General features: G+C 37.4%; 2 protein-coding genes across 5 annotated transcripts; one reads left to right on the top strand and one right to left on the bottom strand.

The window, feature by feature from the left end:
• Positions 1–748: 748 nt before the first annotated feature.
• Positions 749–22,019, bottom strand: LOC141606378 (uncharacterized). 4 transcript variants are annotated; one of them, XM_074425489.1, is made up of 28 exons: positions 21,647–22,019; positions 19,911–20,005; positions 19,018–19,117; positions 18,625–18,729; positions 18,326–18,488; positions 17,676–17,796; positions 12,615–12,677; positions 12,442–12,522; positions 12,221–12,315; positions 11,993–12,143; positions 11,698–11,784; positions 11,473–11,592; positions 11,271–11,399; positions 11,091–11,188; positions 10,872–10,995; positions 10,512–10,619; positions 10,246–10,387; positions 7,237–7,347; positions 7,073–7,136; positions 6,898–6,973; positions 6,165–6,347; positions 5,975–6,085; positions 4,943–5,092; positions 4,683–4,841; positions 2,453–2,677; positions 2,141–2,311; positions 1,633–1,745; positions 749–1,535 (listed from the first exon to the last, which is right to left on the bottom strand). In XM_074425489.1, exons 1-28 carry the CDS (start codon positions 21,813–21,815, stop codon positions 989–991), a joined length of 3,861 nt encoding a protein of 1,286 aa, XP_074281590.1. In that variant the 5' UTR covers positions 21,816–22,019; the 3' UTR covers positions 749–988. The 4 variants fall into 4 exon arrangements, with proteins under 4 accessions (XP_074281590.1, XP_074281583.1, XP_074281598.1 ...); XM_074425482.1 differs by having other exon boundaries at positions 7,073–7,145; positions 21,647–22,012; XM_074425497.1 differs by having other exon boundaries at positions 7,073–7,145; positions 19,018–19,113; positions 21,647–22,012.
• A 1,572-nt stretch (positions 22,020–23,591) lies between these two features.
• LOC141648686 (uncharacterized) lies at positions 23,592–25,152 on the top strand. Its single transcript, XM_074457411.1, has 2 exons — positions 23,592–23,879; positions 24,358–25,152. The coding sequence occupies exons 1-2, from the start codon at positions 23,592–23,594 to the stop codon at positions 25,150–25,152; spliced, it is 1,083 nt and encodes a 360-aa protein (XP_074313512.1).
• The last annotated feature ends 774 nt before the right edge of the window (positions 25,153–25,926 follow it).

The raw sequence follows: 25,926 nt of genomic DNA, 5'->3' as shown, positions 1-25,926 counted from the left end.
TAATCCGAACCGATATATACCGGAACCGATTTCAACCCGTAAATTGATGACAAAAACCCAACATTGAAATCCGAAATGACCCGAATGTACCTAGACGTCACATCTAGGGTGTCTTTTTGTACATGAGTGTCACCCATTTGACGTCAATGAATTAATATTATATCGTAGTTATACAAAAAAAACATTATTTATTACTATTTTTAAAAAAATTATTCGTATTGTATCCAATATTTTGAATAAAGACTTAATCCTTTTACATCTGATCCGATTATAACCTGACTCGAATCTCATCTGCTCTGATATTAACCCGACTCGAACTTTATTTGCACCGATATTGACCCAACTCGAACCTGAACCGATCCAAAATATCTACAACCGATTAAAAGTGAAAACTGAATCAAACCTGAGTTGAACCGAACTGAAATCGAAAAACAAAATAAACCGAAATAACCCGATCCGAAAGAACCCGAACCGAAACTGATCTGATTGACCCGTTTGCCACCTCTATTTTTAAGTAGTGGATCGATTATGGATTTTTAAAAGGTGGGTTTGGATCGAATTTTCTCCTTCGGTTCGATTCGGGTTCGGTTCGGTTTGGGCCACAATTGCCATCCCTAATCAAAGTTAGGAACGAGTATTATTTTTCCAGCTGTCCAAAAAAAACGACCACAATTTGGGTGTTGATTCTCAAGGCAATTTTGAAGACTTCAAGATCATCTCAACTTGGAACAACTTGACCAAAGAGAGCTTCCTAAAAGAAATTACTCCATAAAATAGCAATTAGAAAAAACCAAGTAGAAGAAGGTTCATCTGTAATTTTACATTCGAACAAAAATTTACTCTGGAGACTTGCCAGCTAACATCATTCTCAATAATTCCCAAATACAGAGTAGAGATTATTACAATGAGGAATGAATTACAAGCCAACAAGACAACCTGATTTGGTGATCCAATGTCTATTGCCCGACACACAGTGACACCGCATCATTTAAGTAGACTGCAAGACAGTGAGGAAAAAAGATTGACCGGGATATGTCCCAGAAGACTGTCTCAAATCCCCGGTAAGAAGGCCATTATCTGATTGCGACAACTCCCACAGCAGCTGGTAATTCGACAAATCATAGGTCCCTGGAGTGAATACACAGATCTGGATAGGAATTTCTATTGTGGATAATGGTTCTAGCTTCAACTTGGTCGCACTTGACCCAGACCAGATGAATGGGGAGACGCTCTCTGGAACCCATTTCCGCCCAACTTGAATGGGTGCTAAGGCATCGGAATTGATCTTTGTATCTGTAGCCAGGGACACATCATGCCATCCAACTTGATTTTCTGAAGCGGCTCCACTTGAATTATTACTTGATTGGCTTGTGATAGGACCAGAATCATTAGTATTCATGCGTACAAAAACTGCAGAATCTAGAGAGTTGTAGATGCTAAGCCTCAAACTTATTTCACAGAATGAGTTGGTGAAATCATGGTGAATTGTACGGGGCCCGCTCATCAACCAATAAAGAGGACCGTTGTTCGCAACACTACCGAGAAAATAGAGAGGTTGGTTAGTAAACCATGGATTGACAACGAAAGATTGAAAGATGCAAATAGAGTCACTAAAAACGATCAGCATCTTACCTGCATTGACATGCATGATGAGTAAAAATACGAGAACGGTCAGCAGTATCGGTGCTGGTATCAGCTTTATGTGGATAAGATATCAATATGAAGTCGACAGTTTCTGAACATCTCTGCTCGTGACAAAAGAAAGAAACCATGTCAAATGTATTACATTGTCAAAGTACTTATCATCCCCACACCAATCTAGAACCGGTTTCTGAGAAAAAACATCAGACATAGAAGGTGCCGGAAATAAAATATTTAAAAACATTACAGACAGCCACAAGTGACATAGCACAGCTGTGAAGCTGCACATGAGGAGTCTCAACATGTCAGGCAAATAAATAGTTGAATAGGTAACCACTACTGCAACACAACACCACCACTAAACCATCACAAAGAAGTATTGCCGTCAAGTCAAAACTCAAATGTGGTACAAGTGTGACATCCAACTTTCCAAAACCCCTAAATACTCGCTCAAATTTGAAATGGACATTTTATATGTAACAAAAAAGTAAAGTTTGACCTGTTCGGTTGTTCCTTCATGCAATCTCTCATGGTGATGGAAATCACTGATAGGTGAACTAGATACATTAAACAAATCTTCATTGTCAACTTGAGCTCCTAACAACACATGCTTTCCTTGGGTAACATGGGAAGTAGCCTCATCTTCCGATAATTTTGCTTTCTGGCCATTCTGACGATTAAAGAAACATCAGTCGAAAAGGAATACTTGGAAAAACATAATTGTGCTTTCTAGCCATTCTGACCATTAGATTTCAGAGACTCAGAAGCTTAAGAAATTCATTGATTTAAAAAAACATAATCTGCTACTGACCTGTAGCCTGAAAAAGCATGATAATGATTGGCCTGCCATTATTGGTGATGGGATGTTCGCTGGTTGGAGCATTGTAATATCCCACTGCTCCCCTAGGCATGACAATTGATGAATCTCAAAACTTTGAGAGCTAGCTTTATTTACAACATCCATGTGAACAAGGAATTCCCGTAATCTTGAAGGGCAATGACAGATTTTGAAAGACACATCCAATGATGGTAGGACCTAGTAAATAAAAAACATCTGCATGATCAAATCCTTTTCGATACAAAAGAAAAATAGTTACCAATAAATTTCACTTTTGCAGTAAACCAGTGATATCTCATATCTAAGAAATAGACTATATTGCCACAATACTTGATACGGAAAACGCAAGTGGAAATAAGAGCAGTAAAAGGCAAAAACTTGGCCACGAGAATTTATTGACTACATTTGCTATACCAGTTCTTTACAACATCCACCTTTTCTAGTTTTTTTATACCTTTTTCCTTCAAAACTCACTTTACAAATTTCAATACCAAAACCTAAGCCAATATTCAATTCTGGTCCCAAAAAAAAAACTATTTTGTGAGTTATCAATTATACCCCTCTATTGTAAAATTTATCCCAGTTCTACCTTCCCCCAATTGTCATAAAGTTCCATCTTTCTAACCTATCTTCATTAATTTCAAGCCATTGGAACTTATAGACTATTGACGAAGTACATTATTCTTCTTCAAGCTCTCATTTTTCTGTCTTTTTTTTTTTTAATAATATACGTCATTGTTTAATTTAGTTTCCTTCACATTTCTGGGCACACTCTCTTCTCCTCTGCACTTCGTTTCTTTTCTCACCATAACTAACTCACCAATGCAGGAGATGGATGCTGAGGATGGACTCCAGCAAAGTTGAATCTATTCAATAGAGACTAATAGCTTTCAATTCCATTCATAAGTAAGTAACACCTCAGTCAACAAGTATTACATATAAGATTATTAAATTAGAATGTACAAAACTGAGAACACATGTCACCGATTGAAATAAGCTACCTGTAAACAGAAACGTACAATATTTAGACATAATAAAGTATAATGGTTGAAACGACTTGAGAACTAATTAGCCCATTCCTCTAATAATTGTCTGAAATTGTCCTTTGTTTGAAAAGTATCTCCCTGGAAATTCCTCACAAATTAAAAAACCTTTTCAGATTTTTGATTTAGGTTTAATAGGGGATCTTGGATAAAAGTTTGAGAGGGAGGAAAGTATGTGAAGAGAGGAGTTTGGTATGGATAAATAAAGTAGGGAAAATTAGTTTATGAGAACAGAAGTCCATTAAAAGGCCTAGGTTCTGAAAAAAATGAAAAGATTTGGAGTTTTAGAAAATGGGATAGAAAAGGTGTTACTGGGCCATAACTAAGAGATCCAGGAGAAAATTCAATATAATATGATGTGATCCAGTGTATCCACTCTCAAGCTAACAGATTCAAAAATAGCAATTTCTTAGATTTTGATGACAAAGGTATAGACTATAGATAAATCATCTTTTTTTCTAGAGTAAATAGATCAATCTTCTTACTCTCCCATAAAGGGAGCTGATGGACTAACTGCATATACAAAACAATTAAGCTCTTTCCACTGTTCAGAGTTGTGGGATAGGCAAAAGAAAATTTAATGTCCCTACTTGACTTTGGTGGTCAACCCAAGGTTACCGAATTCGCTCGGTGCCCTATGAATCGCGAATTGTTAAAAGCGAATTCTATCATGTTGCTTACTGAAAATACATATAACACCCACATTCTATAAAAGCAAATGGTGAATTGGTAAGGACGTATTCATAGCGAATTCGGTAACCATGGGTCAACCATTGTCAATTAGACCGCTAATTTCTCCAAATATACAGAGTTATCAATGTAAAAAATGTAATTTTTGATTTATCACAACAATTATATTTGAAATTTATAACTGTAATTTGTGAGAAAATATTCAACCATTGAATTTTGTGGTCAACCAATGCCCAATTAGACCATTAATATCTCCAAATATATGCAGAGTTATAATAAAAAAAAGTAGTAATCTTATGATTAATAAAAAACAATTATATTTTGAAAAAGTTGTAACTGCATTTGTGAGTCAAATTTGGTCCAACTTGACATCATTTGATCATGAAGTGTAACGGGACAATATAAATGGGATGGAGAGTGTAAAAGAAAACACAGTAACAGATTTCAGCACACAATAGACAGTTGTCTACCTCAAGATTGTGACACATACGAAGGGTACGATATCTCATGAATCCAGATACATCTGCCATCTCATAAAAAAATGATATTTGCAATGAGATAGTTCCTGGAGAAGCAGCTCGAAACCATATGGGCCACAAAACTGGATCCTCACCATTAATAATCAGTTCCTGGAAAACAACCACAGATAGATGGACAAGTAATAAGCCTCATAGCGAAAACAGATTGTATGAACAAGTACCACTGCCAAAAATGAACTTCTACTACAGACCTCGGGGAATTGGAAAAATGAAGACGATAAATCACCCAGAGCAGCCTCAGCATGTTTTTCTGTCCGAAGACAAGCAGGAAAGTCCATGTTCAAGGTCTCAGGACTTCCTAAAGTAAGAAATCTGGGATGGTTGATCTGTACTTTCAGATTCTGCAAGTGAAATCTCAGATAAGTTGCTATAGATGCAGAAACAAATGCATATAACTAAGTCCATATCCATGAAAGAACCTTCAAAATATTAGTACTTGGAAGGGTGCATATCATTCTTTTATTGGTTTCACCATGAAGGCCAAAAAGTGCCATGGATGCCAGTCACAGAAAACGGTTATGAACGCGTGTTTATAAAATAATTAAGCAATACTTCCTGGGTAAAAGCGTAAAAATCACTACCCAATGCCTTAAAGGCAACAGATGTTGGATGTACCCAACCTTACCTGGTAAATGACCCAATGTCTCGAGTAAATTCCATAAAGCATGCTGTTAGAAAGTGATTTTCCTAACTGACGACCTTGACGTTTATGCACATTAAAGATTGTGGAAGTAAAATCAAAGGTATTTGAGATCAGTTACGCAAATTTTGGGAGTTATGTTGGGCAACAGGACAGTCAAATACAAGCAAATAAAGAACAAACATGAAAAAGAGGACAGCAGTTGAACCGCAGGGAATTACAACATAGCTTATGATAATAATTTAACAATAATTGACCTACAGCATTTTCCGTAACTTAACCAAATCAGAATAATGTAATCTCTTAAACAAGTTGAAAACTATAAAAAGAAAAAGCATTTGCACACATCACACATGTAAAGACACTTTCCTCCAATAAATTAGGAAAGTCTTCAGGTTAAAGAAAATGATTAGCTTCCATTCTCTATCATCAAAGATTTTGGAGAGGAAAATTGTAAGACAAAAAGTCAATAAAAAAGAAAGGGCATCTTATGTACTACCACTTGAAATAGCGTTTGTGAAACTGAACCCATACCACTTGTATAGGATATAGTCACATAGATATCTGAAGGTTATATACATACCTTCACTGGCAATTCAGATTGGTTTCTCAATTCCAGAGAAAGACAAAGCAACTCCCCAAGATAAGATTTTCTAGGCAGGTGGTGAATTGTGCCTTCGAGCCTTGGAACAGACTACGATCCAGAAAACATTTTAGCATAATGATAAGCATGATAAGACATAAAGTGAAGACCTAGGAGACAATTTGAGAACCTTTATGACAAAGAACTTCAGCTCATCTGCATACGATTGCTTGGGTTTCTTTCGTTTAACAATATTTTTCTTTACTTGTTCAGACTGAAAAATCTGAAAACCAACCACAGAACCTGATAATTTCCACCGAACTCCAACCAGTTTCAGCATCCCTTCTACTCGGGGAGTAACGGTCAGCTGTACCTGAAAACATAGAAGGAATTGACGAGTGAAAAGTTGATAGCATAAAAACTAAAAACTTGCAAATATTAAGAGAACTACAAAACTGCACAATCTGACAGCAAACAACGACAACATCAGAGCCTTAATCCGAGAATGATTTGGGGTCGACTAACATAAATCAACCTTTATAACCGTCACTGACAGGTTGCACACCTAAGAGAATACAATGAGAGAAAAAGGAAAGAGAGACAAGGGAAGGGGAACATGATAAAAAGCCTATCTAAACTTATAGGTGTAGAAGTCACCAAGAAAGAAAAACTCCTTTTTCTGTTTATAAAAACCTGAACAAAAATATCAATTGATAGTAATAACTAAAAAATAATAATGATAGTATACAGATAAGTGAAAAAACAAAGTGTAAACTGTAAAGAATGTCAAATCAACTCAAAAATGGGCATTCCTGTAAAGCATGATAAATTACAGTGATTTTAGTAAAAAAAGGTTTAGAAAGTCAAGTAAACAAAATTTGGTCCTCCAACCATGGCTACTACTGCTATAAAGTAGAACTTACAACTAGTGTTTCACCACCATTGAGAGTAAAGCCCGCTTCCGAAAATGTAAATGGAAACCCATCCGCATTTCCTTCACTGAAACCATGGACCAACATCAAGAAAGATACACGTGATTAATGTTGATCACTAGGAAAATAAATAATAACAGTATTTAGCAGGGGCATACAGCCTTACCATCCAACAATTAGTTCCCTAAGATGCTCATCATTTTGCAACTCAGAGGAAGACCCGAGTTCATCTATAGTGACTTGAAAAACAATCGAGATAAGTCATCCATAGAGAAGAAAGCAAGGACGCCCAGGAAAATATACAACAGCGGAAGAATACTATTTTCATACCCTTTTCCATTTCTTCTCTCGTCTTGAAGTACTTGCATATCAGTGAAACATTGGAAACTACAATTGGGATATGTAGAGGGTTTTTAAACCCTATATCAACCTTAACTGCTTCTGCAAGAAAAAAAAAAAAACTTAAAACAAGAAATTACATTTCATGTAGCAAACCCCTACTAGTAATGGTCTGCACAGAAAGAAAAGAGGAGTACATGGGCGGACCCAGATAACTGAGCTCGAAAGGCAGAATTTCAATAACTAATTGGATGTGTAGGAAAAACATCAAATATGCAATCTCTACGCAAAACAAAAAAAAAAAAAAAAAAAAAGTTTTTTGCAACTACCAAGCCATGAACATGCAACCCATCAGCTGATGGTCCTTTACCCTTGGCCCTTGGGAGTTGGGACTTGACCACATACGATATCATGCAATTTACTACTCTGTAGATCGCATATAATTTCTAGATATTTAAAACAGATCAAGGGGCTGTATTCTGTAGTCCTCTCCCAAATTCACATGTGTGTCCTCCCTATTGGTTATAATTACAACATCATCAACAACAAAGCCATAGTTCCAAAATGGTTGAGTTAGCTATCATAAACCATCATCGTAAAATGCAAATATATTAAAAAAAAAAGAAAGAAAAAAGGAAAAAATAAGAACAAGTAGTTGACGGGAGTAGAGAAGTGAAAAGGTAAAAGTAGGATAGAAAACACAAGGGAAAAATCTAAGGAACGAGGTCTAATGTGTAACGTGCAACTAGGGCTGTAAATGATCTGAGCCGGCTCGGTCAAAGCTTGGCTTGTGCTCCGTCAAACCAAGCTTGGCTTATGTTCGGTCAAACCGAGCTTGGCTAAATTTGAGCCGAGCCCCAGCTCAGCAAGGCCCGGCTCGGAAGCTCGTTTGGGCTCGATTAATTTTTTTTTTTTGTAAAAATTTGTATGTTGTAATATTAATTTTATTTTTATATGTTATTTAGGCATTTTATAAGTATATTATCATTTATAATTTTTTTGTATATTATAATCTTATTTTTGTAAGAAAATATCTATATTTAGTTAGGTTTAAAAGGGGAGATAGTGAAAATAATACAATGACAAAATGAGCTCGATTCGAACTCGAGCCGAGCTCGAGCTTCAATTTTTTAGGCTTGACGAGCTTCGAGCCGAGCCTGGCGGGCTCGAGATCAGATTAGTTTTCAGATAATCTTAATGAAATATGTGCATATAATCTTTTTCAGATAATCTTAATGAAATTGGCTAAAAAGTAGATAAACAAAGAAGAAATAAATCTGAAAATTTCTGAAGAATCATTAGAGAAGACCTTGCAAAAGAGAACAACGAAAAGAAGCAAAAGGTAAGCTTTCAGAATAAGAGGAAAGTAAAAAATATCAAATAGGATAAGATATAATCTCAAGCCATAAATTACAAAATTTTCTCTCTCAACTTGACCATAAAACCAGGGATACATACACACCACTCTCGAATCTCAACCGCCTTCATCTAAATATACTAGATCTTATTTTACCACTCACAATCTCATCACCTCCCCACTCTTCACGAATCTTATCCGGTCTAATCTCTACCGTATTTAATCTCCAATAAACACCTACTATCTTATTAATTATCTCATTTACTAACCAATCCTTTCTTGTATCACCACACAACTAACATAGCATGTTACTCTTCCCCGGAATTCATTTTATGAAGCACTCTTTGACATATAGGTGCGGTGCTATGCGAACCTTTTGTTGTGCAGTAGAAATTTTCCTTTGATCTACGAGGGAAGATAGAATAGGATCACAAAGAAAGCAAGTACCACTCTTCCACTTCTACCAACATGTTTTAATTCTAAAAGCTACATCTTTATCGGACTTCCATTCTTTTGTATAATAGATCCAAATAGCAGAAACAGTCATCCTTTGTGTCGTTGATCCAACTACTAAATAAGTCAAAACTATTTCCAAACTCCAACCAAGGTAATCACTTATATACCCCCTCCCTGATTGTACCACTTCTAAAATTATACTCCAACAAACATTCACCGATAATAAATACGACAAAGAAAAAAGTTTTGAAGAGAAAATAAAGACAGCCTAGCATCGTTAATCTTAGACTGGCAGATACGAACTGACAGTAAATGAACAGTTTGTTGGATAACAAGACCACAATGTGGTGAGATTATTGTTGGTTTACTTTTTTATTCAAATGTGTCAATCGATAAAAACATCTTTTAGGCTCACAGTCAGCTCTCAAATTACTTCCCAAGTCTCTATCAAACAAACAAACAAAAGCCTCTCTATTGATATGAATGTAACCATGAATGTAAGATAATGTCTTCAGTTATACTGAGCAAGTATATAACTTTTTTAGCAGCAAACAGAGCACATTGAAAAAAGTCGGTACTATTTCTGTGACAAGGTTGCACATATCCCGTTCCATTTACTTGGAAAGAAATGCACTTCAATACTTCATAGAGAAAAACATACCTCATGCATCAACGTAAAATAGTATTCCGTACAACTCATGACTCAGGCAAGGGAAAAGAAAACTAAACAGCTTCAAGCCTTCAAGACTCAAAAGCCAGAAATTCTAATAGAGCAAGTCCATCTAACTAAGTTAAGGGCTGGGCAGGAAGCACAATGACACAATCCAAAACCATCACCATGAAAAACATTTTTCTGCTTTAAAAAGTATTATAAATCCACATGTGACCACATATCCCTTCCTCTTCCTATGCAAGTTTCCTATAGAAGTAAATCTTCACATTTAAGAAATGAACCAACAATCTTTTGACATCTTTTGACTAGATCTCGCACAGATGTACATGTGTTCTTCAACCATTTGTTCCTAAATTAAATAGTTTTACGAAAGAAATGTTGTTCTTCACAATCTCAGCCATTTCTACATCAATATTAAGTCTATAACTGACATGTATTAAAAATCATTATAGGTATCTTGAATGCAGTAGAAACAGAACAAATACACAAATAAGTTACAGCTAAAGTCTCATACCTCCAGCAACACATATATTGGACTCTTTGTACTTCTTTGAAACAAGCTTTGTATGTAACTCCAACCAGTTAGTCTTGGCAGTTGATAATGGTGAAACCATGTCTTCTTCCAAAGACCTCCAAAGGCTCTCTTTTACGCTTACCTATGATTGAGAAAGAGAGAGCACATCAATCCCACCGCCATAGAGCAGGAGAAAACTGATATGAAACAGGGCATTTGAATTGAAGCAGAATATTTAATAAACATATGAAGGTTTGCAAACTCACAGCTGTAGGAGAAGCATATGTACGATGATCTTCAAAAACAACTCTAATCGAAGGAAGCTTTACAACAGGCAAATTAAGTCTACAAACTTCGAATGTTTTTCCTGTTTTCTGAAACAACGAAAAATAGTGTCATAAAAGCTAGAAAATGACTGCCAAGCGTTGCTGACTTTAATCCCAAATACAAGGTAGTACATTGACAGCCAAAAGGAAGGAGTTATAGGCATTACTAGACCAAAACTGGAGAATCTCCACAAATTCTATTATAAGGATATGGCTATCTTGTCTGCGGTCCGAAATATCTACTTATATGCTAATGTTAAAAGTTAGTATTAAGCAATATACTTCAGTAACATGAGCTACCTGAACAAGCTCAAGAAAATCCCCAAGAAATATTTCTTGCGCTGCCTTAGATTGATGAGTACAGTCCAGAACTTCTACCATGTGCTGAATAGCCACATCAAAAAATCCAAGCAAGGCAAACCACCTGACCATCAAATGAAATATGAAGATGACATCCAATTAATTAAAACACGAGCAGTACCAATCCATCAGAACTAACATGTATTGTATTCAACTTACTTTCCCAGTTGGAAATGTATGTGATCTCTAATTAAACCCCAGTGAGTCCCCTTGAATACAGAAAGAGCAGTTTTATATGCCCGGATTGCATGCTTCATCTGACACATCAGCTTATACATTAAAAGAGGATTTGTCTGGAGGATACAAATATGAAACATTGTCTCAGCCTTTAGGAGGTACCTGGTCACACTTTTTGTAGGAATCACCTGAAAGAACAAGATGAAATCCATACTTCCGTAACATCGGTGGCTCTGACGTTAAGTAGCAATATGACGCTTGCTCAAGCAACACTGCTGACTGCAGTGGTTCCTGAGGAAGTTGGCAGGTGTTTAGTACACTGAAAAAAAGACAGAAGCAAGCTGGTGAAAGAAAGAGATACTACCTCACCAGAAACACGGAAGTAAACATTGGCTGCTTCCTTATGCTGATCTCTGGCTTTCAACATTTCAGCCCACCAAAGCCCACAGCGAATGGCATTTTGCTTACCGCTGGGCCCAAGTTTCTGCCGTAGAAAGATTCATCAGATAGTTGGTTATAAATGTTATACTACTTTCAGACACCAACAAAACCATCTTGATAGCTCAGAAGAGCTTGCTTAATGACGTACCAAGTATGTAATGAATGCACTCTCCATGCAGTATTCTGCTTCCTTTCTGGCTTGATCCGACATGAAGTATGCCAATGCCATCATTTCCTGGAATGAGCAAGTCACATCACAACCAAAGTGTGGTTGAGGACAAGAAGGGAAAGAAAAGTTTCTGACGAACAGGGCCTCTAGTAGAATAAAGCAGTAAGCAAGGAGCATGTAAAAGAGATTGGGTGCCATAGGCCCATAACCAGATTACTGGCAGTCACAATGAACATATAGACAACAGTGGTGTTAGAAAAGGGTATGCTGTTACCTGTACACCAGCATAGCGTTTCCAGGCTTTGTCAAGCTTGTAATCTGTAGAGATAAGCCGGTAGTTTGACAACGCAAGCTCATAGTCCCGTAGCATGAAGGCATAATCGCCCAACACTCTAATTTGAGATTCAATGGAGCTAAATGTATACCTTCAAAAAGACAGGAATATTTTAACTATAAAAAATAATGGATCAGCAAATTCGATGCATACAAAGCATTTTCATACACTGGACCATCTGGAGTATCTGGTATATCTTCCTTCCCTTTTCTCCACCACAAATTTTTTATTTGATTCCTAAAACCTTTCCTTGTAGCGGAAACCTAAGCAAAGTAGTGAAAAGCACAACATACGAGAAAACTAGTGTTAAACACATGATACTAAGTAAACATTGACTCATGGAGATCAAAAGAAACTAGAAGGAACAAGAAAGTTAATTAACTGAACACCTGCTGATTTAGTGCTCGTATTTTTTGCTCCATGTGTGGAATTATGTGTTTTGTCGTTAAATCTTGCATAAGGACCTTTATCTGCTCAGATTTGGAAAAATACGTTCAAAAGACATAGTTACATCTTTAACAAAATATGTATGAATGATGGGCCAGAGAGACTACAACATCACCTCATCAATATCATCAGTGTTAAGAAAACAACCCAAATTGTCCTTGAATGAATCGTCTGATTTCTGCAACTCAGAAAATAAACGAGAATTAAGGAAATATTCAGAAAATAGGAGTGAGTGAACATTTTAGCTTGTTTAAACACCAAGTTATTTCGCTATGATTTTCCAAAAAAATACACCTTTTAAACAAACAAACACTAAGAAGAATCTAGGGGAAAGTATGCGTCACAAACCTCACAAGAAAACCGCCCTAGTATTCCATCTGTTTTCAAGAAGACAACACTTGCTATTTTGATGAAATAATGCCATAAAAAAATGTTCTTAAGCAGTATTTAACCAAGATCTAATATCCATTCAATTCAACATACTCTGACTTGGCTCACAAACGATCCTTTCCTCGTGACCACTCCAGACCATTAGCAATTGCCAAAATTAATGATAGTCGGATACCTAACTAACAAGCAAGATGCCACCAGCTAAGTTGAGCTGGACCGCTAACCAGTTCACCTGTGTTTGTCTTGACTAAGATTTTGGCTTGTTTTAATAATCAATATCAACAATGCGCATCTATCGCATAGAATGCTACACTGTTGCGAATATATCCAACAACTAATGAACAATAACTCCTGAAAGTTTGTCTTTGGACGTGTATAAAAGAAGTCATACTGTTAATGCAGGGTCTATGGAGAAAAAGAGGAAAAAATATGCATTTGTAAACTAATTAATTCGTAAGGAAAAATTAGTTTTCTAATTTTTGCCATTTTGCAGGAAAAAAAAGGTTTCATACTTCATTGGTATTCAGAACAATGTAAAGAATGAAACAGATTTATTGAAGAAATAGACGACGACAACAACAACAACAACAACAACAACAACAACAACAACAACAACAACAACAACAACAACAACAACAACAACAACAACAACAACAACAACAACAACAACAACAACAACAACAACAACAACAACAACAACAACAACAACAACAACAACAACAACAACAACAACAACAACAACAACAACAACAACAACAACAACAACAACAACAACAACAACAACAACAACAACAACAACAACAACAACAACAACAACAACAACAACAACAACAACAACAACAACAACAACAACAACAACAACAACAACAACAACAACAACAACAACAACAACAACAACAACAACAACAACAACAACAACAACAACAACAACAACAACAACAACAACAACAACAACAACAACAACAACAACAACAACAACAACAACAACAACAACAACAACAACAACAACAACAACAACAACAACAACAACAACAACAACAACAACAACAACAACAACAACAACAACAACAACAACAACAACAACAACAACAACAACAACAACAACAACAACAACAACAACAACAACAACAACAACAACAACAACAACAACAACAACAACAACAACAACAACAACAACAACAACAACAACAACAACAACAACAACAACAACAACAACAACAACAACAACAACAACAACAACAACAACAACAACAACAACAACAACAACAACAACAACAACAACAACAACAACAACAACAACAACAACAACAACAACAACAACAACAACAACAACAACAACAACAACAACAACAACAACAACAACAACAACAACAACAACAACAACAACAACAACAACAACAACAACAACAACAACAACAACAACAACAACAACAACAACAACAACAACAACAACAACAACAACAACAACAACAACAACAACAACAACAACAACAACAACAACAACAACAACAACAACAACAACAACAACAACAACAACAACAACAACAACAACAACAACAACAACAACAACAACAACAACAACAACAACAACAACAACAACAACAACAACAACAACAACAACAACAACAACAACAACAACAACAACAACAACAACAACAACAACAACAACAACAACAACAACAACAACAACAACAACAACAACAACAACAACAACAACAACAACAACAACAACAACAACAACAACAACAACAACAACAACAACAACAACAACAACAACAACAACAACAACAACAACAACAACAACAACAACAACAACAACAACAACAACAACAACAACAACAACAACAACAACAACAACAACAACAACAACAACAACAACAACAACAACAACAACAACAACAACAACATCAGAGCCTTAATCCCAAAATGATTTGGGGTCAGCTGACATGAATCATCCTTTAGAACCTTCCATGGGTGAACGCACACCTCAAAATGCGAATAGGAAAGGGAAAATGAAAAACAAAGGGAGAGCGAAAATGAAATGCAAAGTCAAGTTAAACTTACAAGTTTTAAAATCGAATTTCGGGTTTCTTTTATAAAAACTTAAGGTTTAAATCGAGAGAAAAGATTAAAACGATTTTGAAAACCGAAATAGAATTAAGGATCCAGAATGCCTTAAAAGTAAACCAAGTAAAATATATAAGAAAGTGGTTGGTAAAAAAGTGTAATAAAGGAGAGAAGAACAAATAATTTAATTTTTTTAAATTAAATAAAAACACTAAATATGTCAGAAAAACATCAAATACTAAAAATCCACATGTATCCTTTCCCTCCATTGTGCCCTCTCCGTCACCATACTCTCCTCAAGCCCCAGAAATCTCATATCGTGCTCTATCACTCTCAACCATGTCTGTCTCGGTCTTCCTCTACCTCTAGGGACCTTTTCTGTTCTCCAAGTCTCCAGCCTCCTAACTGGTGCGTCCATAGGTCTCCTTCTCACACGGCCAAACCATCTTAGTCGGTTTTCCATCATCTTGTCCTCTATTGGCGCCACTTTTACCTTTTCCCTAATCACCTCATTCCTTAATCGATCTTTCCTTGTATGTCCGCACATCCACCTTAACATACGCAACTCCACCACACTCATCCTTTGAATGTGACAATGTTTCACGACCCAACACTCGGAACCGTAAAGTAAGGCAGACCTAATTGCCGTGCGATAAAATTTTCCCTTTAATCTTTGAGGCATATCTTTGTCGCATAAAAACCCTGAAGCACTCTTCCATTTCAACCATCCCGCTTTAATTCAGTGAGTCACATCTCCGTCTAACTCCCCATCTTTTTGAATAATAGATCCTAGATATCTGAAGAAAACTGATCCCTCAACCACATTCCCATCGAAAATAATACTCCCCGCATCTGTCGATCTCAACCCCGCCACCTTAGTGAACTGACACCTCAAATACTCAGTCTTACTCCTGCTCAGCCTAAACCCACGAGTCTCCAAAGTCTGCCTCCACAATTCCAACTTTCTCTCCACCCCCTCTTTCGTCTCATCAATCAACACAATATAATCGGCAAACATCATACACCAAGGGATGTCGTCCTGAATATCCCTTGTCAACTCATCCATAACTATAGCAAAGAGAAAAGGACTAAGTGCAGAACCTTGATGCACCGATGGTAATGGGAAATTCTTCTGTTCTCCCAACATTAGTGCGAACACTTGCACTAGCCCCCTCATACATGTCCTTTATGAGGTCAATATATTTTTGAGACACACCCTTTCTCGCCAAAGCCCACCAAAGTACTTCTCTTGGTACCCTATCATATGCCTTTTCCAAGTCAATAAAAACCATATGCAAGTCCTTCTTCTTGTCCCGATACTCCATCAACTGTCTCATGATAAAAATCGCATCCATAGTCGATCTCCCGGGCATAAATCCAAATTGGTTATCCGAGATGTCGACACATCTCCTAAGCCTTTGCTCGATTATCCGCTCCCATAACTTCATCGTATGACTCATAAGTTTAATTCCCCGATAGTTGGAACACTCTTGAACATCACCTTTGTTCTTGTACAAAGGGACAAGAGTGCTTCTCCTCCAAGCTGATGGCATCTTGTTGCTCCTCCAAATCTTGTTGAAGAGCATGGTTACCCATTCGATCCCTTTCTCCCCGAAGCACCTCCAAACTTCTATGGGTATACCATCAGGTCCCTCTGCTTTCTTTGACCCCATCTTCCTTAACGCCTTTCTAACTTCACTCTTTTGTATTCTACGCACAAATTCCCGATTAGCCATGCTTGGTGTTACTTCTACATCCCCAAAACCTTGCTCCTGATGTCCATTGAATAAAGTATCAAAGTAAGAACTCCATCTTGCCTTTATTTCGTTATCCTGAACAAGAACCTTGTCGTCCATATCTTTCACACACCTAACTCTCCCAATATCTCTCGTCTTTCGGTCTCTTATGCGAGCCAGTTTATAAATATCCTTCTCTCGTGTCCAACGTGGCATACACTTCTTGGTTAACTTTTGCCCTCGCATCTCGTACTGCCTTTTTAGCTGCTCGTCTAGCCTCCTTGTACTTTTCAAAGTTCTCATCACTCATGCATTTCCCCAAAACCTTGTAACATTCACGTTTTGTCTTTATCGCTTGTCTCACCTCATCGTTCCACCAAGATGTGTCCTTACTTGATGGTCTATTCCCTTTAGATTCCCCTAACACCTCCCTCGCCAAATCCTTTACAACATGCTCCAATTTATCCCACGTTGCATCAATATCTTTCTCCTTGCAATCCGACCAAATATCGCTACTTCCAACCTTATCCAAAAACGCTTGTTGGTTTTCCCCTTGTAGCTTCCACCACTTGATTCGTGCCTCACCGATTATCTCTCTTCCTAAAGTCTCTCTTGGACAAAATGAATTTGGTTTGCTCAGTGTTACGGCTCACTTAACGTTTTTCCACGAATGCTGCTTCAGACTAACAATTGGCTATAAAAATTAAAAACTAAGGTTCAAAAGCTCTAACAACTCACATTACCCTTAAACATTAGTTTAATTTATTAGCACAGCATTTCAGCCATTCGTTAAATATCTTAACCAAATTGGCTGTGCCTGCAAAACGTCCCCCAACATCACTGAAATGCCCGAGTGAAATGTGCTAATGTGAGTTTTATGACATGATAATAAAAATAATTAAGAACCCTCAAACAAAACATCACTACTAAAAGAAGCAATGTGCAAGATGATGTAAAAGGTGAACTGCTAATTTTACACTTACAAAAGAAGCCCATGGATTAGCTTCACCTTCAACTGACACATCCTTTGAAGAATTGATACATAGAATTTGGCAGTCGTTTGAGCCAAATGTATTTCTCATCTCCATCAAAATCTTAGATGCTCTGAAATGGATAAGAGAACATAACTAGTCATCATCCAGATCTCTTCATTACAAAAACCATTGACAGGACAGAAGCTCACCAAAGAAAAAGTCATTGTATGAGCTATTCTAAAGTACAGGCCTCTCACTGGGGGAGACGTCATCAAAATAACAGGCTCTCTATAGTCAATAAAAAAACTTATTCGGACAACTTAACAGCTAGAAGCCGGGAGCTGGATAAAATTTCCCAGGTATTTTAAAATATTGAGAACAAAATATATTCGATGGTAAGACTTCACTAGCTCTCACCCCTCCTCCACGAATGCCTGAACATCAACGTCAAATGAATAGCTTTCTCATATATGAGGTACGCATAGAGAAGTTCTAGTTCTACCAACATTTCCTCAGATTTAAACTCCACAGATGTAAAATAGCAACAATTTGCAAAGTCGTGTCACGTGTGCACTAGTGTCTTTGTAAACTGAACATGAAAACAGAGGCATCCATGTAGCAGTTTCATGGAAATCCACCAAAAGGCCAAAAGCACTTACTTATCGGGAGGACCATCTTGATTATCATGTAGTACCACATAGTGCTTGAGAATTTTTGGATCCATCACACCTTCATTCAGAAGAGAGGGTAACTTGTTTGTGTTGAAAAGGTCAACAAATTTATTTATGGGAGCTTCATCCTTTGAGGAAACAACCAAAAGACCTGCACAATTTTGAAGAGAAGTTACAGGATATACTTTACTTGCATTTTTATCTTTTGAATCATTATCACTGCCTAAACAGGAATTTAACCAACATAAGGCTATCTGCCTAGGACCAGAAGTCGATAAGAAGCTCACAAGTAACAGGATGATCAAAAGCTTCGTGTTCAGAAAAAGAAGAGGCACGTATAAGCTCTTCATTAAACAGCTGGAACCATGATGGCAATGCCTCTGACTTTAAAGCTGCAATAATTGTACCAAGTTTATTAGTTTTCAATAGCTGTTGTTCAAATACAGTCATCACTCATCACCAATGTTAAGGTTTCTACAACACCCACAAAACTACGGTCAATCAATTCAATCACAGATATGAAATATTGTAGATATCTGAACAGACTGAAATTTTGAGCTGTCATTAAGCCTCCTTTTCAACAATAATCCCCCCCTCCCCCTTTTCTTCATACGGCAAGATTTGATTTTGCTGTAGGAAATTATGATGAAGCACTATATTCTAAGAAAAGCAGGACTCACATGTCGACGTATTTTCATGGTCATGTAGATCCGAACAAGTTTCCTGTTCCTCCTTGTTTCCAGCTTCAGTAACAACTTTGTTCAACTGCTCTTTTGCTGCCTAGTTGAACAACATCACTTTCAGAAACAGAAAACTTACGTACATCTGACAAGTGACAAGTGACAAGTGACGAGTGACGAGTGACAACTCTCAATTAACCTTAAATTGAGACTAAAAAGGCTCAAAATACCTAAACCACATCCTAGCAAGCTATTTAGATGGAGAAATGTGCAGCCATATCCTGAATTCCGACCACATTCGTTGGCCTGTAAACTATTCTGGGAAAGAAGGAAAACTACTGTCTCCAAAACCAAAATTGCGTATTGGATATGAAAGGATCCAATCGAGGTGTTTGGTAAAGATAAAAAAGGATGCCAAAAATTGCCGAAATTTTGCATATCGGATAAAAAAGTAAACTCACCTCTGAAACATTAAGTGCATGTTTGGTAACATATGATCACAATTGCAGTGCGATACGTTGTACATAATAGAGACCTTGTGACATACAAAAAATGAAAAGGGAGCTGACTGACATTTAGTAAATTGTAATTGAGTTGACTTAAAGTAGTCGCATAAAGCTGGACGCCTTACAATTACACAAGATAACTTACATGAACCTCGTTACATGACTAGGAGTAATACTATTTACAATTTATAATTTCCATATAATTACATGTCCATTGAGTAAGCTATAAGTAACTATAGTCTACTATAGAAACATGATCTTCATTACATTGTAAAGCTCATAACAAAAAAAAAGGCAAACATGCATGGTATGAAATTAACTATTAATGAAGGGACACCTCCCACAGAAAGTAATTCAAAGCCAACATAGGCCAGAATCAGAATATACCTCAAAATCTAGCCTTCGAATGTCAGAAGGGTAGAATAGTCGTAACTTAAACTTTTGAATCCTGTAAGGTTGATCGCTTGCTGTCCGCACAGGCACTGAACAATTCATGCAAACCACATAGTATCGTTTATTTAAGGTTTAAGAACCAAAAATCAATAACACGAACACGAACACCAAAATGTCTGGTCCGACAACCATTTTTTACTAAAAAGTACGAGCTATGTAATCGTGTAATAGTGTACTAAGTAGAAAAAGGTCAATGTTACACAATCTTAGTAAAATGAGCATAATTCATAATGAGGTCGATGCTAAACATGCTCCTGATGAGATTATACAGTCTGTGACCCAATTTCAGCTTGTAACAGTTGTAAGAGTGTCATGAGCATCATTTGTGGAGTCAGGTTTGAGATTTTTTTCAGTCCTATTTAACCTTTCAAGTGACAGATGGTGCAAGAGTTTTATTTTGGCGCGTTAAAATGCCCTATTTCCTAAAAAATAAGCCATTGTTGAGAATGTTGTTTTATGGGAAAACAACCGTCATCATTGGAATATAATGTTCTTTAGGTTTCTCAATGATTAGGAGGAACCCTTGTTCTAGAAAATTTGGAGTTACTTTCCTCTGTTAAGATTTTGCAACAAGGGCCAAGGGGCTGATAAGATAACCGTCATTGTATTTTTGATGATGTTGCCTCTCCATATCAAGAGTTCATATTTCATGTTTTGAGGTTATTGTATATTTGGAGAAATATGCTTCACCTAAATCGAAACTAGTCTTTTCTTCTTTTTGTAGATAATATCACACCTAGGGTGTCTTTTTGTATGGAGATGTCACCTCTATGACGTTTTTTTTTGTGAATGGATGTCATCTCTATGATATACTTCTGTACATAGCCGTCACCCCCTTGATGTCTCTAATTGTTATTAATCTTATTTATTTGTCGACATGAAAAAATAAATAAAAGGGAAATAAAATAAATAAAGGTGATTGAGGGAAGATAAGGAGTGGTGAAGGGAGGATGAAGGACTAATAGGGAGAATTATTGTTCCCATATAAGGATAATACAATACCGAGGGAAGGTTTGTAACTATTACTCACTTAAGGGGGTTGCCATTATTCTATCTTCATCTTCTTCCTCTATAAGCACCACCATCGCCTCCTACTTTTCTTTTTTTACTTTTCCCCCATTGCTCTCCTAACAATGACCGCAAATCCAAGAGCTTACCGCTATGTGGCACGAGCATGCTTGGATGTTTTTATAAATCTAGTTGGATGATTAGATTTCTAGCAGGCTATACAATCCTTAGAAATTGCACACTCCTCTACATTGAAATTGCACACTACCAAACGAATACGAACTACATTAGAAATTGCACACTCCCCTACATTGCGAGTCCATTGAATACTTGACAAAAAAAAGGCAATACAATCCTTCTCCAGAAAACACATTTTAGAAAAATTTAAACGGCAATTCCAACTAAAATTATGCAATTCAGCTGTTGAACCATCAACACAGTCACTCAAAAAAGAATAATTCAACAAGCGCTCTTGGTCCCAACTCCCAAACTAACACGAATCTCAGGCCTCTTAATCAACATTTCTACGACAACGACTAGAAATCAGTAATCACAGTACAAATTGCAAATCAATTGAGCTAAATCAGGCAACATAAAGTATCTCCAAGAAGGCAAAATCAACGAAATCCGCAATACAGTAGAAAAATGAAAAGAATAGATACCGTCGATGTTATTGAAAGCGGAGAAAGGTGAAAGCAAATGAAGAAAAGAGAAGCCATTTTTTCGACAGGATTGTTCAACAAGAGGAGTAGAAAGGAGCATAACAACAGGCGTGATATCCTCCATTAACATCTTGCCGAGCGTCGTCTTGGTCGGATCCATGGACGACATTTTTGTTGAGATTGAGATTTACTGAGTGATCTATGTGTATGTTTGATTTGGTTGAGTTGACCTTCCTCTTAGAAAATGGTGGTTTGCGAAAATGAGATCGTTGCAATTTGTTCACGATTCATCATCGAATTAGCTAAGCTTTCGAATTAGCTAAGCTTTTGTTAATGGAGACTGGAGATAGTGTGTGTGTGGGCTACGGAGAACAATTTTGTTTGGTTGGGCTTTTTAGAAGGGTCCTGCTATACGTCGTCGACAAATTACTAAATATCGTCGACAATTAACGTAAATTTTCAAGTTTGTCCTCCATATCATAACTCCATATCCGTCTCACCAAAATGCAATTTCCGTCTCAAAACACAAATGCAATTTCCGTCTCACTAAAACACAAGTCACCGTCTCACTAAAATATTTCAAACAAAAAAAAAAGTCGGGTTTTGTAATTAACAACATGAACGGGAACGATTTTAACAACGATTCCAACAATGAAGCTAGTAACGAGGTTAGTTTACGATTTAGTTTTGTTAAAAATTTATGTTTTATTATCGTTTGAATCCCGAATTAGGATAGATGCCATGAATGTAGACGGAATTATGATAGAATTTGTGACGGATTTATTTGAAAAAGCAATTAAAAAAAAAAAAAAAAAAAAAAAAAAAAAAAAAAAAAATTACACGAAGCCGGGCACGGACGAAGAGAATTTTCGTCCGGACACAGTCTTGGACGAAAAATTCTTTTCGTCAACATGGGCAACAGACGAAAGAATTTTTCGTCAGGGCACTGGTTTTGGACGAAAATTTCTTTCGTCAAGGCCCATCGTGTTTTTTTTTTTTTTTTTTTTTTCCTCCTTTTGTATAAAACAATTAAAATAATTAATTCCCGTCTTTGTATTATATTATTTTAATTTTTAATTTTTTCCGACAATTCAAATAATTAACGAATAGTCTCGTCTTTGTATTATATTATTTTAATTTTTTATTTTTTCCGACATTTCAAATAATTAACGACCGTCTTTATATTATATTTTTTTCATTAATATTTCTGACTCATTTTTTTCATTAATATTTTTTATTTACTCCGACTCTTTCCGAAGCAAATAATTAATTAATAACTAATTTATTGAAATGCGTGCGCGGGTGATTAACGATGGAGACGGTATTGATTACTCAGATCATTTTACGACAACCAGATTTTTTGCATCTAGTATTGAAGCGTTTAATTGGGCATATGAGATCGGGCTCCGACTCGGGTTTGGTATAAAAAAGCAAGCAACAAGAAAGTTGGTCGTAACACGAATTTGAGACAACGTTATTTTGTTTGTCGGATGGGTGGAAAAGGTCCCGTAAATAAGGATGCCGATTCTTTAATGAGGGTAACACGCTACCGCGTGGTGCAATTGCAAATTTTCAATGAAAGTTGTTGAATTAGAAGAGAATAAGTGGCGGCTTGTGATGAGATCCGGGTTTCATAATCATGGTTTAACGTTGTATTGTGACGGCGACAGATACTTTGCAAAGTTTGATGACGAGGAGTTGGCTTATATCGATGCCCAAGTTAGAGCTCACGTTAGGCCGGCAATTATTAGTGCGGGTTTGCATCAGCGGAATCCGGAAAAGTCAAGACCTAATCGGCGACAAATCTACAACCGTTCTCAGAAAGTAAGGGCCGAGGAAAGAGAAGGGAGAAACCGGCTGTGAGATGTTAGCACTTGCGGTTCAAAGATAAGTACGTTCATTATTGGGTCGCGATCATGAGACCGATGAGCTAACCCACGTGTTCATGGCTCATCCAGAAGCCGTTAAGATGTTTCGATCATACTATTATGTGGTACTGATCGATTCCACGTACAAGACAAATGAATACCGTCTTCCGCTTGTTGAGATGGTTGGAGTCACACCCGTCGGGAAGAGCTTTGTCATCGCGTATGCTCTTGTGACGCATGAGTCCGAGGAGAAATATCTGTGGGTACTACGGAAACTGAAGGCCCTGCTCAATGATGCCGTTCAACCTATTGCTATTATTCGATTGCGAGGGTGGTTTGTTGAACGCGATTCCCATTGTTTTTCAGTTCGTCTCACTTGCTATGTCTTTGGCATATATATTCTAACGTGGAGACGAAAGCACTTGATATCACGAAACAGGATAATTGGGCTAAGCACGTAACTTTTACCTTGTTTACTGCGGTTGTCAAGGCGGAGACCGAAGAAAAGTTTAATGTTGCGTGGGGCAAATTGGCGAGGAATGGGCGGGAGTGGCGGCTTATATTGAGAGGCAATGGTTCCCGCACTTGGAAAAATGGGCCAAGTATAGAACGAACAAGATAACTCATTTTGGGAATACTTCTACATCCCGGGTTGAGTCGGCTCATGCGAATTTGAAGAGATGGTGAATAGCGCTTGGCGGCGATTGATAGCATCGGATTCGGTTTCATTCTTTGATGGAAACGCAACATGTTGAGATCCGACACTCGTTGGAGTTATCTAGATCGAGGCGGTTGACGGGGATTCAGCGATTATTTTCCAGACTTTCTTTAAAAATATCAAAGAATGCCATCTCTGAATTGCGTAAAGAATTCGAAAGAGGTGCCAAGATGATGGAAGATGCCTTGACGATCGATTGCGGTTGTGTAAAGGCTACTACACTTGGTTTGTTATGTGCTTGTTCACTACATCGCATTGCTAGAAACGGATCTCGGGTCCCTGTTGATGTGTTACATGCATTTTGGAGGAAGTTGGAGTTCGATGGTTCGGAGGCAATGCCGACTTGTGACGATGATCGATTGGAGGAGTTGTTCGATGAAATTCGGAATGCAGATCCGAGTATGAGATCATCCATGTTCGATGCCCTTTACTCTCAGATACATCCGGAACAGGAGGATGTAAACGAGCCTCGGGTGAACGAGAACCCTAGAGGACGTCCGAGTAGGGGAACTCGTAGAGATCCGTCCGCCGTTGAGCATGCACGGGTTCGTGTTCGAGTAGGTACTCCGTCTTCCCAACGTACTCCGTCTAGTACCCCCCGTTCTACTCCGACGGTTCCTGTAACTCCGTCGTCTACTCCCCGTTCTACTCCGTCGGTTCGTTTTACTCCGTATAGAACCCCCCGGTCCACTCAAACGGGCCCCGGTACACCGTCTACCACTGCTACCACGACTACGGGGAGTTTCGGCACAACGTATTGCGCACCTCTTGAGGTCGACTACACCATTGGTGATTTGAGGTATTTTCCTTATCGTGACTTCCTGCCTTCATTTTTTCACGAGTATGTAGAAGCATGGTTTAATCCTTACGGAGACGGTCATTGTGGTTTTCGAGTTATCTCACATCTTTGTTCGGGGTGACCAATCTCATTTCACGATGGCTAGAACAGATTTACTTAGGGAAATTCGTAGTCCCGATTACCGTGATCATATCTATGGCCCAGCGAGATTTGATGCGGAGGTAGCTAGAATTACATTTATGGATCAGATACCGTGTGGCTCGGGTAATTGGATGGACGGTTTCGATCTATATGGTTATGCTACGATGTACAATTGGGTGATATGTTGTATTTCTGCATTTGACGATCGAGAAGGTCAGCGACATTGGAATGGTAGTTTTACTTATTTGCCTTTACGAGCCCCCAGGTACGTACCCCATATGGTGTCTTATGGGTATTACATGCGGGAAACCACTATTTGCGGCTCCGGGTACGCCCCTTGTCACCTATGCCTCCATTAGCCCCTTGTTGGGTACATGATGCAAGCGTAGATCATTATAATAGCCTGTATCGACATCAGTTTCGTGTATGGCTCGAATTTGCGAGTTCATCTTAGCTTTTATTGTATCTTTTATATTATATATCCGAATATTGTACCTTGTATTTTATTTTATTTATCCGATTATTGTAGTTTATTATCTTCTGCATCCGATTAAATGACTTAAAACGTAATTTAATTAAAACAATCCTTAAAACACAATTTGACATATTTTAATTAAAACATTCCTTAAAACGCGTTTTGACATAATTAAAACATAAACCAAAAAAAACATAATTAAAACATACCATACCCTAAATACCAAACCCTAAATAGCAAACCCTAAACCCTAAACCCCAAACCCCAAATCCCAAACCC

Source organism: Silene latifolia, chromosome 1 (genome assembly GCF_048544455.1).
Source record: "Silene latifolia isolate original U9 population chromosome 1, ASM4854445v1, whole genome shotgun sequence".
NCBI lineage: Eukaryota > Viridiplantae > Streptophyta > Magnoliopsida > Caryophyllales > Caryophyllaceae > Silene > Silene latifolia.
This window is presented reverse-complemented; position numbering and strand designations above follow the sequence as displayed.